The 19,037-nt window shown below is 26.0% G+C and overlaps 1 protein-coding gene across 2 annotated transcripts in view; it reads right to left on the reverse strand.

Moving 5' to 3' along the window:
- Nucleotides 1-19,037, reverse strand: part of LOC136990270 (adenylate cyclase type 2-like) — a 150,170-nt gene that overhangs the window by 108,276 nt on the left and 22,857 nt on the right. The window contains exon 1 of one of the 2 annotated variants that reach the window (XM_067288654.1): nt 825-967. The exons of the other annotated variant lie outside the window; for it this stretch is intronic. Coding sequence (XP_067144755.1) covers nt 825-928 — 104 coding nt within the window. The 5' untranslated portion in view covers nt 929-967. Of the gene's footprint in view, nt 1-824; nt 968-19,037 lie in introns of those variants that run through there. 2 annotated transcript variants of the gene reach the window in all.

The raw sequence follows: 19,037 nt of genomic DNA on the forward strand, positions 1-19,037 counted from the left end.
GTCTACTTCGCTGAAGAGAAAGGCTTTTTTTCTTACTATTCATCGTCAAACAAAAACTAACTGAAGCAACGGTTTCCGTTGGGGTTTGTTATAATTTATCAGAGGAATTTCGTAAGTCCGAATTCTAGTAATATAATAATAAACTGTAAAAATGAGTGGGATATTATATTGCATGTATTCTCAGAATAGTTACTTTATACAAACAAGAATGAAGATTGTATTAAAAAAGAAAATGATATACATTTTTAGTACAGTGTTTTGGGACCAAATTTTAAAGTAAATCAAAAATAAAACTTTAGTTTCCTTCCAAATATTTTCTGATATTAATAGAATTTTCCTCCTTTTCTTCCAAATATTCTCTAATTCTAATAGAATGTCTAAAATAGAATATACTAATTAATCATTTTCTTAGTGGAATATTTTAAAATTATTCATATGTAGTTATTCGAAGCAGAAATAATAAATATAACGAACTGAAACAGAAATTTAATTTTAAACAAGAATGCCTCATAAAAGTTATGAAATAAAAATTAAAAGTATATTAATTATGTTGTATTGTTCACAATTACGAAACGCATATTTAAATAAATTTCATTTCGTAAAAATTTTTATAGAATAATATTTACAGTACCAGTATCATGGTCTTCCATAGTGTAAAATTTTAAATATTTCCCATATCAATTTGAATACATCTTAAGTCTATTTAATAGATTACAGAATGTACAGCGTATAGCAGTCGTGATTTGTAAGAATTAAGGAGACCATACGAAAAACAATTAACTGATAGCTCGATATTTTGATACCAATCCGTTTATACAACTTACCTTCGTATTGATCCAACTGTGTCAACAATTACCACCTGAGCTAGTTGTGTAGAAGGTGCGATCGATATACAGCTTGTTACGTGAAAAGCACACACGTATACCATAAAATATGTAGCGTTACAGGTCACTCGTTATTTGCCCGCCCATTGTCTGTAACACGTAAATTACTTGTTTTGAGCTCGACTAAACGGTAACTGATGACGAGAATGCAAATAATTAATACTTAGTGCATTCCGACAAATTATGTTGGTTTACTTAGAGGCAATATGAATATGTAATTAACTTGAATTGGATGAGTCAGTTTAAGTTATAAGATCATTTAATATTCAGCTTAAGGAATAGTTGTTTTGTAATTCTAAAACATAAAACTTTCGCTTTCTTTGGAAAAATCTTTTAAGTTATCTCATTTTTAAATCGTATCATAAACATAAGAATTTGCAACTTGCATATTTTTAAGTAATTATTGTATATTTTATATGTTAAAGTAAGTAAATACTTTAATATATAACAATTCAGCAGCATAATAAATGACCACTAAAATATTCTTAGTGACTATGGTCTAATAAAAATAATAAATTGCAATATTTCTTTTTCACTGTGAAATATGTGATAATATTTTAAAAACATAAGCTGGTTTTCTTTAAATAAGTGTTTTTGAATGTATTTATTAATTTTTTAAAATAGAAATAAATTACTTTAAAAAAATAGCATTACATTAAATGCTTAGCTCATTTTAGTATTTGTTTTAAAATTCAAATTCGATTTCGAAGTAGGCCTACATGGATTGTTCGTTTCATTCTAAAACAACCCAATGATTCAATTTTCATACATGTTTTTTTTTATTTTAATATGTTAATCTAACCAATCAGAAAATTAAAAAAATGATGTCAATGTTAAATTAAATTTTGTCATTATTTTACTCTCTTGATTAAATAGTATTCATTTATCACAAATTGCTAAAAAATAACACTTTTTAATGAAAACTTTCAAAAGAATTTTGACATGTTGATATGAGTCTGCATTATTTTTCTTTTTTAATAAATAAATGAAGCGAATAATGTCATGAAGCTGATTACACATTGAAAATCGTCCCTTAGTTTTCAAAGTTTAATAAAACACTGTTATGCTAATTAATTATAATTCAAGCACAGTTTTTACTCGATGTTAATCTAGTTTTATTTAACTATTTAATTTCCTAAAGAAAAGTATTTAAATACGAAAGCAAATAAACCGTAATAAATAAATATGAATATTTAATTTGTTTTCCTTTTTTATTCGTTTTTATAAGAAATTTTTCATTTATTAATTAATGTAACGTATGTTTATGTTTTCGTAAAATCGGTTATTGTTTTTGTAAAATATTTGTGTAAAATCGTTTATGTATCAAATATTTATAACAGCAAAAAGCAATAAAAATTTCTGCTTAAAGTATATTATAAAAATGTCTAAGTAGATTTAAATATAGGTATCTTAGAACTTGGATTTAAAAAAATTATGTATATCTTATTACGAAACATAATACAAAATATAAATCGGCAATAAAAGTTATTTTATTTTAAATTTTTTCCATCTTTCGAAATACAAGTAACTCTAACTTTTCTGAAAATTTTAAAGTACATTAACGTATTTAAAAACAAAACAAAAAAAAAAAAAAATTGAAAAAAAAAATTAAATACAAATATTTCATGAATGAATGCTAAATGTGTTTTATATAAGTTTTTCTGGGGTTTTTATATATTAATATTAAATATATTTGCATATAAAATTGGTTTCCTTTATTAATTCTTGTTGTTATAAGGAAAATTCATTATGATGATGATGATAAAGTATCATCTTTTATATTAACTCCCTTAACAGAAAAAATAAATAAAAAAACAGCAAACAATAGAAAATGAGCTCGAAAGAAAATGTTCTATCAGATTAAGTTCATTTAGTCATTAATATAATAAAAGTACGATATTACTCTATACATATGAAATTATATTATTATATTTCTCACATTCCATAACACAGCATTAAACAGGTTATTGTCAGGCTGTTAATGTAAGTATGTGTAAGTTCAATCAGAAGCATCTATCTTTCAATTGAAAATGTAGATGATATCTGGAAACGGATTGATAAGTGAAAATATTTTTACGAAATTATTGTTCATATAAAAAGAATTTCCATCGAAAAATTATAGTACCACTAAAATTTACGTTCGGTAATGAATATTCTTTATTTGCATCTCCGTTTCAACTCAATAGTTTATGAAATATTTTCAAACAAATTGTAAAAATGAATACAATATTTTAGGGAAAATATTGTTTTTTGATAGTATTACAGTACGTATGCACGTATATAAAGCTACATTAATATTAAGGATATTTAATCAGTTGTTTAGAAAGTTGAAAATAAATTAAAGAAAACAAAATATAAAACTTCGGAAACATCAATCAGATGAAATATAACAACGAAACTGTAGAAGAACAAACAAGTAAAACTTCAAAAGATATAATTAAAAATTTTTTAATATGTTCTAGCAAAGTTTTGTATCTTTAAAATATTTCTATCAGAGTAATATGTATTAAAAATTCCTACATATATTTGTTTAATGTATCACTTTTATAAAGTTTCGAAGAATTAATTTCTGTCAATTTAATAGTCATGGCTGTAGTCGAGAGTATATGGTAATACATGCCATCTGCTTTTATTTTATTTTATATTTTTTGCATGAGATTTATATATCCTTTGCTTAAAAAACATTTAATATTATTTAAAACTTGTTCTTATAATTAATTTTTCTCTACAATAACTTTATATTTTAATAGTTTTCGTAAATAACTTGTTTCTTTAAATAATTTAAAATTTAGAAGCACTGTCTTGGACTGACAGAAGGTCAAGTTTGTTTTGCATTAAAGGAAATATATATATTCTAATATATATTGTTATATTGTAATATATTGCTAAAGTAAATTATAACGAATATTCTAATATATATATATTGCGCCATACGTACAGACACGGCCTCTTTATCCAGATTTCCAGATTATATATCTGGATAAGATAAGAGTCAATTATCTCAAAAGTTTCCGAAAAATTTCATCAAATTACAAAATTGAATCGAAAAATCTGTATAATAATATTAATATTATAGACACAGTTTAAATATTTTCGTAAATGCTTGTAACTTTTTATCGAAATATTTTTTTCAGATTCATTTATTGAATTTTCCCAAAATAATTTGTTCTATTTCATAATTTGAAAATATGTAAGATAAATAATACTGTATAAACTAGTTGGAAGAAGAGGAAGCATGCTGTATAAACTAGTTGGAAGAAGAGGAAGCATGCTGTATATAGAACTATAATTTTAGTTGATATTATTTCATTTTAAAATCTTAGTAGGATTGTCACACTCTTTTCTTTCACTTATGTACTGTACTGTACATATAATAATAAACCAAATACTGTATTTATTTAGATGTATTCACAAGATTTAAATATACTGTAATAATATAAAACTTCTTACATTCTACCTGCTCCTGCTTTATTACATCTTCACAAAATCTTTCTTATAAATGATACTTTCAATCATTTTTAGTTGACGATGATATAGTAAGAATTAGATACTTCGCTGTTTATAATTATATATAATTATTTAATTATTATCGGGAAGTACATAAAACTTCATAACAATACCCAAAAAGAAGGCACTGTAAAACTCAGTGTAAATAAAAAAATATGAAATTTCATTTTTTATAATTTATTAAATTGTTTTTATTTTTACTTTTTGCTTTTAATTTACAGTATTAATATATAGAAATAAATAAAAAAAAAGTTAAATAATAAATATTAAATAAAATTAATAACTAAGTTATATAAGAAAATTAAATTCAATAAGTTTTCGTTTCGAGTATTCGAATATTCTATTGACACAATATTTTCATTCTAGAAAAGTGATATTCGCCCATCTCTAATTTAAGTATATATAAATATCCTATTGTATTGCTATAAATATATAAATGTATACAGGCGATATAAATAAATAAATATAGATATTGATATATATATATATATATATATATATATATATATATTCTGTACGCAACATGCAGTTTGTTTTTTCAATCAATTTGATGTGTCTTCTACTGATTTACAATAAATTGCAACCTTGGGTGTCATCGGAAACTCGGAATTTGAATAAATAATGTTTTACATCCTGAATCCACTAAAAACTATTTTTATGCTAACAACAGCCTTGAATTTTATTTTGGATAATAAGAATGTCATCATGTCTGTCATTAATATAATGTAGAGCTAAATCGTATTTTTTCTAAATCAAATCTATAATACTTTGTACAATATAAATAATCCGAATTTATAAAATTCAGTACGGTGTATAATGATTTCACAAACATCAATTTTTCAGATTTTCAATATATTAAAATAAGTTTTATATCTAAAAATATGTAATATGTAAGTTATTTTATAGAAATCTTCATTTCTAATGCTGGTATATAAAAAACTAAGATAATGCCGAGTATAATTTTATTTTAAGTAATATTTTATTTATTGTGAATGTACCCCTGTGATCAAATAGTATCGGGAATGATTCAATAAAACGCAAGATTTGAATTTATTCATCAAAATTTAGTCCGTCTCCTTCAAAGTAATCCCCTCACACTATAATGCACTTGTTCCAATGTTTTTTCCAATCCTCGAAACAATTCAAAGTCGTTTTCGTGAAACCCGTTCATGACTCGCATGAAATCGCCTCGAAACAATTCAAAGTCGTTTTCGCGAAACCCGTTTATGACTCGCAGCGAATTTTATTTTATAGCATCAACTGACTCAAAACGATGATGACGAAGAAGAAATTTTAGTGGAGAAAATAGAAAAAGTCACACGGTGTCATATCAAATGAATACGGAACTTGCGGAACCGTATTTGTTGAATTTTTGGCAAAAATTCACCAACAAGAGCATTGTAAACAGGTGCATTTTCGTGCTGCAGAATGAGTTTCCTCGCCCCAAGTCAGGTCGTTTTCTACGAATTGCTTCATCAAGCACGCAAAATGCTCAAATAATATTTTCTGTTGACAGTTTGGCCAGTCGGAAGGAATTCGTGATGCACAACACCACCACAATCGAAAAAAAAGTCAACCTGACTTTGACATGGTCTTTTTTGTCTTGCTTCATCTATTGAGCTCCATTCACTTGATTCTTGAATGTTTTGGTATCAAAAGTGCAGATCCATGTTTCATCACCCGCAATGATGTTTTAAGAACGATTCGCCTTGAGAAAACATTTTTCTCGGCCACTCAAACACATTATTGTTTTTAGAAAAATTCAATGTTTTCGGGACGACTCGAGAAGCGACGCGTCGGAAGCCCAAATGATCTTTTAAAATTGCCTGACAAGATCTAAACGATTCCTAAACATGTTCAATAATGTTCCTAATTGTTAAGCAAAGATCATTTAGCATCAAATCTTGAGCGACGTGTTGTTCACCAGTTGAAGTGAATGGTCTACTAGAGCGTAGTTCATCTTCGACGCGTTCTCTGCCTTCCTCGAACATCTTGTACCACTCGAAAACTCTTGGTTCTGATGTACTATCGTCACCAAAGGCTTTTTGCAACATTTCCAACGTTTCTGTAGCAGTTATTCCATTGCGAAAACAAAATTTAATGCACGTTCTTTGTTGAATTACACTCGACGTTTTGAAAAATCGCCGGAGCAAAAATTCTTTACACACAAAACAAGAATTTATTTGCAAACGAAAACAGACGATGACATACAGATCGCTGCTATATATCGATGAAAGTCGTACCAAACGACGAAAAAAACGACGGCAGTTTCCTCTTGCACACGCACAGTTTAAATGAATCATTTCCGATACTTTTTGTTTACAATAATAAGTCTAATATTTATAATAATAATTTCTATCAAATATCATTTTAAAAAATTAAGTTTTAAATTCCACCCAGTATAAAATATTTAATAAATGTTTAAAGTAATTTTTTAACACATTTAACCACAATAATTTATATTTTAGATTAAATTTCTACAAATAGCATTTCAAATACAATAGAAAGTCGTTAATCGGAACGCCGGTAATCGGAACGATTTTCAGTCGGACTGTGTCATGCTGAATCGAATGTTTTTGATACTAGATTTACTTCTAAAGTATAATTTTCCTGTTTTTATATTCTTCAATATATTTATTTTGTTTGTACAAAATAAAGAAATAAATTTTAACGATACAATAGCCTCGATTATTATTATAAAAATTTTCGTTAGGCTTAAAATCGACGAAAATTCAACGCGAAGCGACACGCAACGGAGAAAAATTCAACACGAAGCAACACGCAATGGAGAAAAATTTGAACATCGGACAGGTTAATGTATTTTTTCGTACATAATGGGTAATCGGAATAAATGACTAATCGGAACAACCCCAGTCCCCAATTGATTCCGATTTTCGACTCTCTACTGTACAACATAATAAACATTCGTCTATAATAAACAGGAACTTTTGTTGGCTGCTAAATAAAATTATTGCTAGTTTTCAAATTTTATCAGTTAGATCATATTAATTAAATAATTTTCAGTAAACCTTTCAATAAACCGAAAAATCATCTCCAGCTTTATCTTCATTAGTTGCAATCAACCATGAATAAACTTTAACCCCAACATGGTTAAAAATTTTCTACGTGATATATTTTATTATATAATAATAATAAATTAATGTAAAAAAGAAAAAATGAATTTTTAAATGTATGTTAACTCCATTAAAATATTAATATATTGTGTGTGATATAAATATAATCAAATTAAATTATTTTAATTATTTTTATCATTAATGTAATAATAATATATTATATAATAAGGTTATAAATATTAATCTACTTTTATCTCTTGTTAACAATATGCGAAATAAACATAAATCTCGAAAAACGGATATTGACATTTTCTAATGATAACGCTAATATCGTAACGAATATTGTTACTATGTAATTATAATATTTTCAATTAGATTGATCAGAGTTCTCTCCCTCTAATCAGATTCATTATTTAACTAGTTTTTATCTCACGATTTTATATCAGACAGTTGATGCATTTGTGAGACAAAAACACAAATAAATACATATTAAATTCATTTCTCAGTTTTTATTTTTCTGTTATACATAAATCAACTATTCTTCTGCAAATATGTCGACAATAACTTATGCGAGTGCCAGTGATTAAGACACTAATTGCATTTACATAATATAAAATAATTAGTATATTGTAACTCATATTATATATTTAATAACGGATTTTAAGATTAATACAATCACATTTTGCTCCAATAACAAGAGATTTCCTACTGTAAAATATAAATAAATAATAAAATTGTCGGCTTTCCTTAAAATTGTTTTAATATTTTTCTAAATAATTAAAATATTAAGTCATTAGATACAGATCAAAATTAATATTGCATAGTTCTCAATGATATGTCAATTTAGTATTTTAATATTTTAAAAAGTCCGTTTTAGACTTTTTTTTATATTAAATTATTCAAAATAATTATTGTATTAAAAATTTTTTACAATTTCAAAATATATTTTAAATTATTTGTATTATTTAGATCGTTTAATTGTCTATAGCCTTAAAAATTTAATGGTACTAATCGATTAATTTAAAGTTCATATTTAAAATATTCATATAAAACGTATTTTATATTGGTGCTTCAGCTATCTTAAAATAAAATTTTATATTAATAATAACATTAATAACAAAAAATCTCTACGTTTGTGTTTAAAAAATTGCAATTTATTTGATATTTTATTCATAAATTTTATTAACTAGAAATTAATTTTCTAGCACAGAATATAAAGAAATCAATAAACAAAAAGTACGACGATTCAAAGATTATAATATAATATTTAATAAATGAAGACAAATCAGTAATGCATAATTGAACTCGAGAGTATTTTATAAAATTCATTATTGAATATTTCTTGAGGATCCTTTTATTATTAAATTGAAATATGATAATTTTATAAAATTTTGTCTTATTTTATAAACAATGAAAATCCCTAAATTCTCAAAAAATAAATTTTAATTGAAAATTTTATTTTTTGAGAATATAACTTTTGAGAAGTTATTTTATTCAAATGATTGTAAAATTAAAAAAGATCGCTATTTCAATAACATGAATCTAACTAAGGATGAAAAATTGAAATAGTGATTTTTATTTTCAACTTTTTATTTCATATATTTTATAATTTTACTTTATCTGTTTTTTTTTTTTAAACTTATGAATTCAAAATTATATATTAAATTAAATATTAAAACAAGTTATTTAAAAAATGTCAAAATTACGTTGTATAATTAAAGCAATTCTATAAATTCAAAATATTAAATGCAATTACAATATATTGTAATAAATTCACAAAATAAAACATTTGCTATATTCATTAATTTAATTGTCTAAATCCTTATAACAGATTACTAGGACATGGCGCGACTTTGTAATATCGCAATTGAATTGAGGCGAGCCGGAAAGAAAGAAGCAATCCCTGCATCGGTTAGGCATAAAAAAGGCGATCCTTGTACATGACGTACGAGAACAGGTGAAGTTTGCACTTGACGCTATAAAAGAGACTATCCTTATAACTGCCGGCCATGAGAGAGACATCTTTGCACCAGCCGGGTATGAAGATGCGATACAAGAACGGGATTTGTTAGGCCTAGGGATTAAAAATAAAATCAGCATTGCGTGTGCCTAACGGAGTAGGTGCAATCAATGCTGATTTTATTTTTAACCCCAGACCTAAATTCCGTTAGGCGCACTCAGTTGCATCAGAACACGGACTTTGTCGCTTTAATATCTTTGTACATTGAAAACGAAATCATGGACTCCTATTTTTTACAATTAAATAGACTCACATTACAGTTTTGAATTCCTCCTCGCAATTAATGAAAAATGACAAAGTTTAATCAAAATCGATCGAACAGATTTTGAGAACAAACGCAATTCTGTAAGCCACATGAAGAGGCTTCGCTGACGCTCCGCCTCAAAAATTTATAGTTACAGTATATATTTAATGACATTATTTAATAAAAATGTTAATATATATATCGTATTTTCAATATTTCTCTACATTTTATTATTAAACATTAGAATTATGAAATGCAATTTGTACAGTGGATTCTTGTTCCAATAATGTTGTACTAATTTAGGATTATTAAAAAACAAAAAAATAAAAATAAATTTCAATATCGTTAATATACGGGTCAAAATAAAGGACACTTTTTAAATTTTCATAAGCACGAACACTGAAGTCATTTATAATTTGTAATATTATATGATTTAAAAAAATCACTGATTCTATTTTGGGGAGACAAATAAATTGAGTACGTCACAGTTAATTATATGACAAGCTTCTGTTTTCGCCATGGAGTTGTCCAGGTCGTCCAATTTTGATGAGGGATGAGAAACGACTTATCCACGATGTTCCAGCCGAATTAACTATGAAAGAGATTAGATTTGAATCGGATTCCTCAGATATTAGGAACAACCCATCTACAATGTGATTATACACGTATAACAGGCAAAATATTAAACTTATATTTGTTATGTGCATCTGAATTATTTGAATTTTGAAAAAAGGAAAATTTGAAACATTTATATTTAGACTTTTAAAAACTTTACTAATTTTAAAACAAAATTTATTTTATTAAGTATTCTGGATTATTTTATATAGAAAAAGTTAAATATAATAGTCTGTATTTTAAATTATTTCTCATCCTGTGCTTAATTTTAGAAACAAATACTAGAACTTATTTTTGTTAATAATTGTTATACTGTATTCACAAACTGAATAACTAATGGAATCTAAAATATAATCTCTTCCCAACTAACGGTCGTAATGCATTCTTTGAGTTCTTTTTGTCAAATAAAGTCTTAGAAATATTGAAGACGAAATTACTATTAATTGAAATTTAAAAAAAAACTATAATGTGTTTTTCGATCAGATGGTTGCATGGTAAGATATCATTCTACAGCCAAAGAAATCATCCAGTTCGGTTTATCTTTATTTTTAGCTATATGTAGTGTATGTAGATCTTCGATCTACATACACTACATATAGCTAAAAATTATTTTATTTATACTGAGTGGAAGTATGTACGTAGGTAGATCGAAGATCTACATACCGTACTTCCACTCAGCTAAGCTCGGATTGCAAATCAAACTCATGCACAATGAACAAATATGAAACACGCAGTACAAAACAAATCAATCAACTAGTATAATATATTCTGAACCAAAAATTGCTACCCAAATATTCTAAAATATCATCTACAAGCATAAATAAAAATAAAATTATTTCTATCATTACTATAATTCAAATATTTGGTGTTATTATAGCAAGGATTTATTTTAAGAAAATAACTTATCTAGTAATAAAAATCATAATACTCGTAATTGAATAAAAACAATTTTCATGTTTTTAGTTCGTATTCTCGTATGTATTTCGCATGTTTCTAATTCGTATATTGAAAAATTACATCCAGTAGAAAAAAAGGATATAATTGAGTCATAACTAGCCACAATTGTTTACGACCTGATAACGGATGATGCGAAAAAAACAAGTGGGAATGAAACCGAAAGAAATGGTGTCAACGATCAGAGTTGAGAAAAGAAATCAAATAAAACTGTTCATAGAGATTTCAGGTAGTTTTTATTCCAAATTTTTATGCAGTAACCATACTTAAAAGTATCATTGGATTTATTTAATATTCAAAGAACATCAAAATCGATGGTTTAGAAAATGCTATTAGATTATAAAACGAGGTAAATAATATTTTAACAGTGTCGTTTATTAACAGTTGTCAGTTTTCATAACAAAGATTTCAGTTTCATAGTATTGAGAATATTCAGATGATTACTGAAGAAAATTTCATGACATTTTCTAGTAATCTCGTGGATCGAAACCGATGTCCGAAGTTCATGGTTGAAACTCTAAAACGTTATTCAACCTAGAAATTTCTGTTTGTTAAATATTGCTCGTAAAAGCGAAGTGGGCGAACCATAAATTGAAATTAGGGTGCAAAGTGCATTTCCTCATAAAAAGAGTCTTGTTAACTGAGGATGCTCGTAAAACGGCAGTAAGGTTTACACACTTTAAATCGTACAAATATATTTCAATTATTTGTGAATATTACTTGCGAATATTTGTGAACATTATTATATATAATGAGTCTTAAATAATTAAAATTTAAGTTATATTTGTTTGGCTCTGCTCTATATTTCATTTGACAGTAATTAATAAAAACTATTAAATAAAATAATATTTTAAAATATGAAATATTAATCAAACATTCAAAAAGGATTACTTAATTAAATAAATTTCCTTTTTGTTAATAAAAATATTTTGTAACAACTTTTTGAATTTTTTTCTCACAAAACAATCGGTAGAGATTAATCGAATTCAGTCCAGAGAATAATAATGCAACAGAATCTCACACGAAATTAAAGATGCCAAATAATATAGTTGCTCGATTTAAAAATATTTTCCTTATACAAACTTACTCTTAAATCATAAATTTTGCACATTAAGTTTAAATTAAAATAGGGTTGTTTATACTCTTTATAAGTATTTCAGAAGTGGTAAAAGAAAAATAACAATAAAAATAATTCATATAAGTCACAAGCATAATTACAGTATTTCTCTTTTCGAGTAAAAAGTTCGAGTTACCCATCAGTGGCTAAGTAGATAAAACCACTAACTTGTAAGCATTGGTAGTTGATCATGGGTTTGCGCCTCACCAACAGACTGGCAACTTGAAGTTTTCCAGGTTTTCTTTCGTGTCTAACACCTAAACAGGAGCCAGTTTCCTGTAGAAAGTCCTCCCGGGCGGCATCCCTTGGTAGATCGACCATGTGTTGCGCCCAACGCAATACTTGGGCGATCTGGCCAATCCAATCTAAAAAGCTCAATTTACATCTGTATACATTTTCTCGTATAGTAATAAAATCCTGACAGATTCTAACAGTTAACTCTGTGAAAAATAAAATATCGTCAATCTAACCTTTTCTCTACTGAAAATTAAGTTAATAAATGTTAAGTAATAAAAACTTTTTATTACTTTTGAATAAATTTATAATTTTTGAAATTTTAAAAGACATCTTTCTTAATTTATAATTACTCAAATGTTTAATTTTTAAATTTATGATTATTTATTTAGTATTTTTTATTTTATTGCTTACATGCTTATTTTTATCAGCTTGCATGCTTTAAAAACATTTCAGATATAAGACATTAAGCCAAACTTTTGATTTTGACAATATAATGCGAGGATAATGTTATTAAATTAAATTAAATGTATTCACTGTGTATAAATTTATTAGTATTGGAATTTCTAATATTTATAATCCGGAGATGATATTTCATTGTTTCATTTCAGACAAATTTTATTAACGCGAAATCTCATTTAATTTTAAACTAACTTAAATATAAATCAAATTCTCGACTAGAATCCCAGATTTATATGAACTTAAGTTATAATGTTCATTTTCCTTTCTAATATTTATACAATTTAATAAATGAAAATATTTATTGTTTAAGTATCAATTTCCCTTGAAAAAATTTTCTTTTTTCCAAAAAATTAATTGATTTAACTTCACAGTTTTTACAATAATTACTACCATATAGAGGAAAAAATATATAGACAAAAAAATGGCATTAGTATGGGAACAATAATCGGACCGAAACTCGCCGAAATATGCATGACAGAAATAGATAAAAAACTAGCAAACACAAATGGGATAACCTTTATGGCTAGATATGTAGATGATATAATAATAATATACGACAAAGAAATAACCAATGAAAATATAATAAGCAACTATGCAAACACAATAAGCAATACAATAAAATTTAAAAGTGAAACTGAAAGTAAAAAAGCAATAAATTATCTAGACATAACTATAACCAGGGAAGGAAACATCATCAACATAAAACCATACAAAAAAAGCAGCAATGTGGACAAAATCCTTAACTATAAATCTTATTGCCCCATAACTATTAAAAGAAATAACTTTATAACAGCATTGTCTAAAATATGGAACAGAACATCTAAAGTTAAAGAGAGAGAAAAACAAAAAAAATGACCTAATAAATACTTTTATTCTAAACGATTACCCAAACAGATTATTAAAAAAATGGACAACTGAATTTATTAAAAACAGATTCAACGTCAAAAATAACAATGAGAATATTACATATACGTCTTTCCCCTATATTAAAGACACATATGAAAAATACAGAAAAGTCTTCAGAAAAAATGGTATTATAATAGCAGCCAAACTAAAAAATAAAATTAAAAACAGCATCAACATCAATGAAATCAAAAATGAAAACAAACTAGACGAAACAGGAGTGGTGTATGAAATAAAATGTACATGCAAAAAACCAGTAATATACATAGGAGAAACAGGAAGACAACTAAAGACCAGAATTAAAGAACATGAAGCAGCAATCAGGCTCAAATATAACCAATCACCATGGACCAATCACTGCAGCAAATTCGGATGCACAATCGATAAAAAAAAGTGTAAAAATAACCCACAGAGAGAAGGACAACTACTTACGAAAATTCAAAGAACACTTTGCAATAGTCAATAAAAGCAACACAATAAATCTAAACAACGGCATGGAGATAGACGTAGTGTGGGAGGAAATGGGAGGGGCTCAAGAAACACAAATAAAATAAAAAGAAGGACAGTTAGAAATGCCTCGGAGGACGGTGACATAAACACCTCATAACAGAATGGTCTTAAAAAAAGGTTAGTACCGAATAATATTAACAATAATACAATTTGAAATAATCTTGTAATAATTTGTGTTAAATTAATCTAAATAATGTAATAATTATAATAATTGTAATAACTCCTTATGACTAGTCCAAAAAAACTGTAATAATCTTTTATAACTTGTATATATATATATTAAAAAAACCCAACTACAATAATCAATGTAACAAATGTATTCTCTACCAATTGTAGAAATGTAACACCTGATGAGGGGCGCAAAATAAACGGAAAAGATTGCACCCGAAATGCATAGTGAAATAAAGAATAATGTGAATAAAACCCAATAGTCTTTGTCTCTGATGAAATGCGGTACAGACGAAATAACTACGGTTAAACTAACTGTGAAGTTAAATCAATTAATTTTTTTGGAAAAAAGAAAATTTTTTCAAGGGAAATTGATACTTAAACAATATATAAAAAACCGCACCATTAATATATAATACTTATAGAAGAAAATATTTATATTTAAAATGACTGCATAAATTTTTTAAATTGAACGAAACTTTATATTAGCCTACATATAATCTTACACCCATTAATATTTTAACAAATGATTTCATGATTCATGAATTAACAACAGGTTATAAGAATTATAAAATTAAAATAATTCCCTGACGATAATGCAATTTGAGTAGATATATAAATAAAAACTTTTTCTGGCAGTAAAGTACAGGTATGTACATATACGTTAGCAAAAACTATTTACTACAATTAAAAAGTATTTAAAATACTTTATCAATAGTCATTTGATTATTAATCTGTTAAAACTCATATTTTATGAATTTCTAATATTTTTCAATAAAATTTAAAGCATCCAATAAAATAAATTACATTGAATCGCATAAATCATAAAAATCAAAGTTTAATGTTAGATTTTTTAAGTTTTGAATTTAACCTTAAATTAGCTTGTTAGTTGTATTTAATTGCATTTTATACTTGTATGTAAAATGAAGCTTTGAAGACTAAGTATTACTACGAACGAGTTTATTTACTTCCTATTCAAAATATAAATAATTCAGATAATTTTAGGAAATTTGGAAAAGAAAAAGTTAAAATTTTTGAAAGAACTCTTATCTGTCTTTTCAAATACCGATATTATTTAAATCGAAATTATGACGATTAAACGATTTACAACACTACACATAAGTAAATTTTAAATAGAAAGCAAAACAAAATTATATGGAACAAATGTACAAACTATTGTGTTATCAAATAAATCAATCAAGAATTAAATGTGTAAAAAAACAAGCAACTAGAAATGTAAAAGTGAAAGCGAAGTAATTCATCAACGTCCATATAGTGGTTTTTCTAGTTCAAATTCGACAATTTTTTATCGACACATCAAAGCAGAAATGGTTGTTTTTTTGTGGTTGTTGTTGTTTAAGAGCATTAACATTCTGAATAAATGTAAATTTTCAGAATCTTGAGTAACTTTGTTAATTATCGGCAATATAAAATCATATTTAATTGTTTGAAAATTTCAATAGGTATAGCCTGAATATTTAATTTTATAAAGACACAGATAAGCATTTATTTTTTAAAATTTTACGAACAATGTTCCGAGATAATGTTAATGTTAATCTGTTAAATATGAATAGATATAAGTAATCTTAGCAAGTTTAATGGGTGTCATTTTCGTCGTTTATCGTTGTTGTAGTTCTTGCTATACTACATCTTCAAATTTCTTTGAAACGTTTTTTTAGAATATTGAACAGCCACTTCGAAAATTTGCACTAGTTCTAGTGATATAGTTGCTTCTAGTTAAACTTACAATTCTTAAACGATTATTCTTGTATTTTTTCATATTTTTCTCTGATGCATCTTAAAACAATGATTCTTATACTTTTTCTCTGTCCGAACCTCTTAATTTTTTAAAACGTGCTCTTTCACTCCCAATAAAACTTCGTTAAGTTTTTCTTATTTAAAGAAAATAGTTAATGTGAGAAAATAAAAAAATGACTATGTTAATGTACTATACAGTGTTAACAATTAATATTCTCTGTTGTTTGGAAAGTCTTTCTTAATTAAAACTGTACTGGCGTGAAAATTAAACAGATACAAAATTAATAGAGAATTTTAGGTATGTAGTAAGATAAGTGATGACATGTTTTGAAGAAATGTTTAATTATAAACTCTATAAATTAATTGAAGGTATATTTTTAAACATTACTAATAAAAAGTTTCTCATCCCCGAGGGTACTTGCATCCCAGAGTAAGAACCATTGCTTTAAGAGTTGCAATAACGTTATTGCCATTTTCATAATAAAAGTTTTAAACGAAAACATTTTATTTTATCTTCAGACAACATTTTGAAAAATGTATGCAGATGTAAATGTATATTTGCTTTAGTGTTACTATAAAACGTGATATTTGGATAAAATTTTGCCATTTACAATGTACTGTACTGTACATGAAACATTTTATCACTGATTGCAAAAGCTTTGAATACACTGTATTGTTTTGTCATAGTACCGAATATGAAAATTACAATATTAAAAGTTAATATAATCTATATTCAAAGCTATTAGGTACTCGCTTAAAAGTTTATTCACGAGTACTGGAAAAATACTTTAACGGGCCACTTCTCATACCTCCATAAAAATAAACAAATACAAATGAGTACTGCTAAGTATATTTAACAAATAACTAAACTCAGTAAAATTATGAAGTTAATATTCGTATTTACATTTTAAGCATAAAAATAGAAATGTTAAAAATAATTTCAAATACTCATTGACGATTTAGTTTTATATTTTTGCAACATCACAAAAAAGTCGACTGAATAGCTGAGGATCTGCCACCCAGCTGAATCCAGATTCGTGTCGGTTGAGAATGTTAGGAATTTTCAGTGGTAGTACGCCCCGGATATGCTGGGCCTATCCCTCACCTTAAAACCGCCTCCATTGTGAGCCTCATTGAACTGGTAATAGGATAAAAAAAATTTTTCTTTGTGCCCACAGAGCAAAAAAAAAAAAAAAAAAAAAGCTAAAAATATAGCTTTTTATTCGAGTCAACACATTCTTTTGCACGAATCATGATTTTTTTTGATGACGTAACTTATGTTAGAATTTGATTTTTTTACATATTATTTATTAAAATCGCATAGGAATATGGCTAGTTTTAAAATGCTATCTACATGATTATATACATACGAATATATTTTTATAATTGTTAATGTGTCAAATCTAAACATATTTGATCTGAAAGCACTTCAGATACCAATAATTTGTCATATTCATATGATGTTAGGTTTCAATAGGTGATGTGATCAATAAATTTCACACGAATATCATATGAGTTCTATTGATTTTTCAAAACAATCCAATATTGGAAATATAGCATTTCCAACCCTGGTTCGAATTCTTCCAATCGTATCCATGTGTTTTCTTCGGAATAATTTTTTAAATATTGTTTTTATTTAATCAATTTTAACTTTAATTTTAGACGCTGCATTTGAAATTTACTTATCCATTCATTGCTACAATGTCATATTTATATTTATAATAAATATTGCGTTACTATAATAGAAAATATTATGTTCATTTACAATAGTTCACATCAAGTGTATTTAATAAAATTATTTGATGATAACACTAAATTTTTATAATCACATTGTCGGTAAATAGTTGCATGTTAAGAATTGCTTAATAAAACTAATTATAATACGTATTAGAATATCCTTCTTTAAATTCCAAAAATTCGTCAGTTTGTTAGATTTTTCAGTTTAATTGATTTAACAAAATATATTTAAAATATAAAAATTAAGTCCCATAGGCGTATCTAGATTTGACTTGAAATAACAAAAACGCTTATATCCATTATATAAAAAAAAATCTTGCCTTGAAAAATAAATGGAATGAATGACTAGTATAACAAAAATGAAAAAAAAGTTTTAATTATATACTGTAGCTATCATGATCGAAGGATGACTCTTCAATCACATGTATATACCTTTAATTAAAGACTCGGTCTTCAATAATAGCGAAAGTACTCTTGTACTCAAGCATAATATCACTGTTGAATTAAATAATTAATTGAAAAATAAACATCTACAGAAATAATGGCTCGTTCTTTTATTATGCTATGTTAACTGTTTTTCGTAAATTGAAAAACAGTGCCAAATACCAGCACGTTAATAAAGTTTCATATTAACATAAATATTAAATAATTATATGTCATATTAAATAAACTGTTAAGAAAAATAAGCGTATCGATGATTCAAAAATCTTGAAGAGAGTATTTCTCTGTGAAAAAATTCAATTTAAATTCCTTCTGAGTTTTTCATTGTTAATAATGTTTTATTTCAAATGTAAGGCACTATCCAAATCCTAAAATCAGTAAATTCAAATTTATCGAATGATGCGAAAAA

Source organism: Centruroides vittatus, unplaced genomic scaffold (genome assembly GCF_030686945.1).
Source record: "Centruroides vittatus isolate TY-2023 unplaced genomic scaffold, ASM3068694v2 scaffold_899, whole genome shotgun sequence".
NCBI lineage: Eukaryota > Metazoa > Arthropoda > Arachnida > Scorpiones > Buthidae > Centruroides > Centruroides vittatus.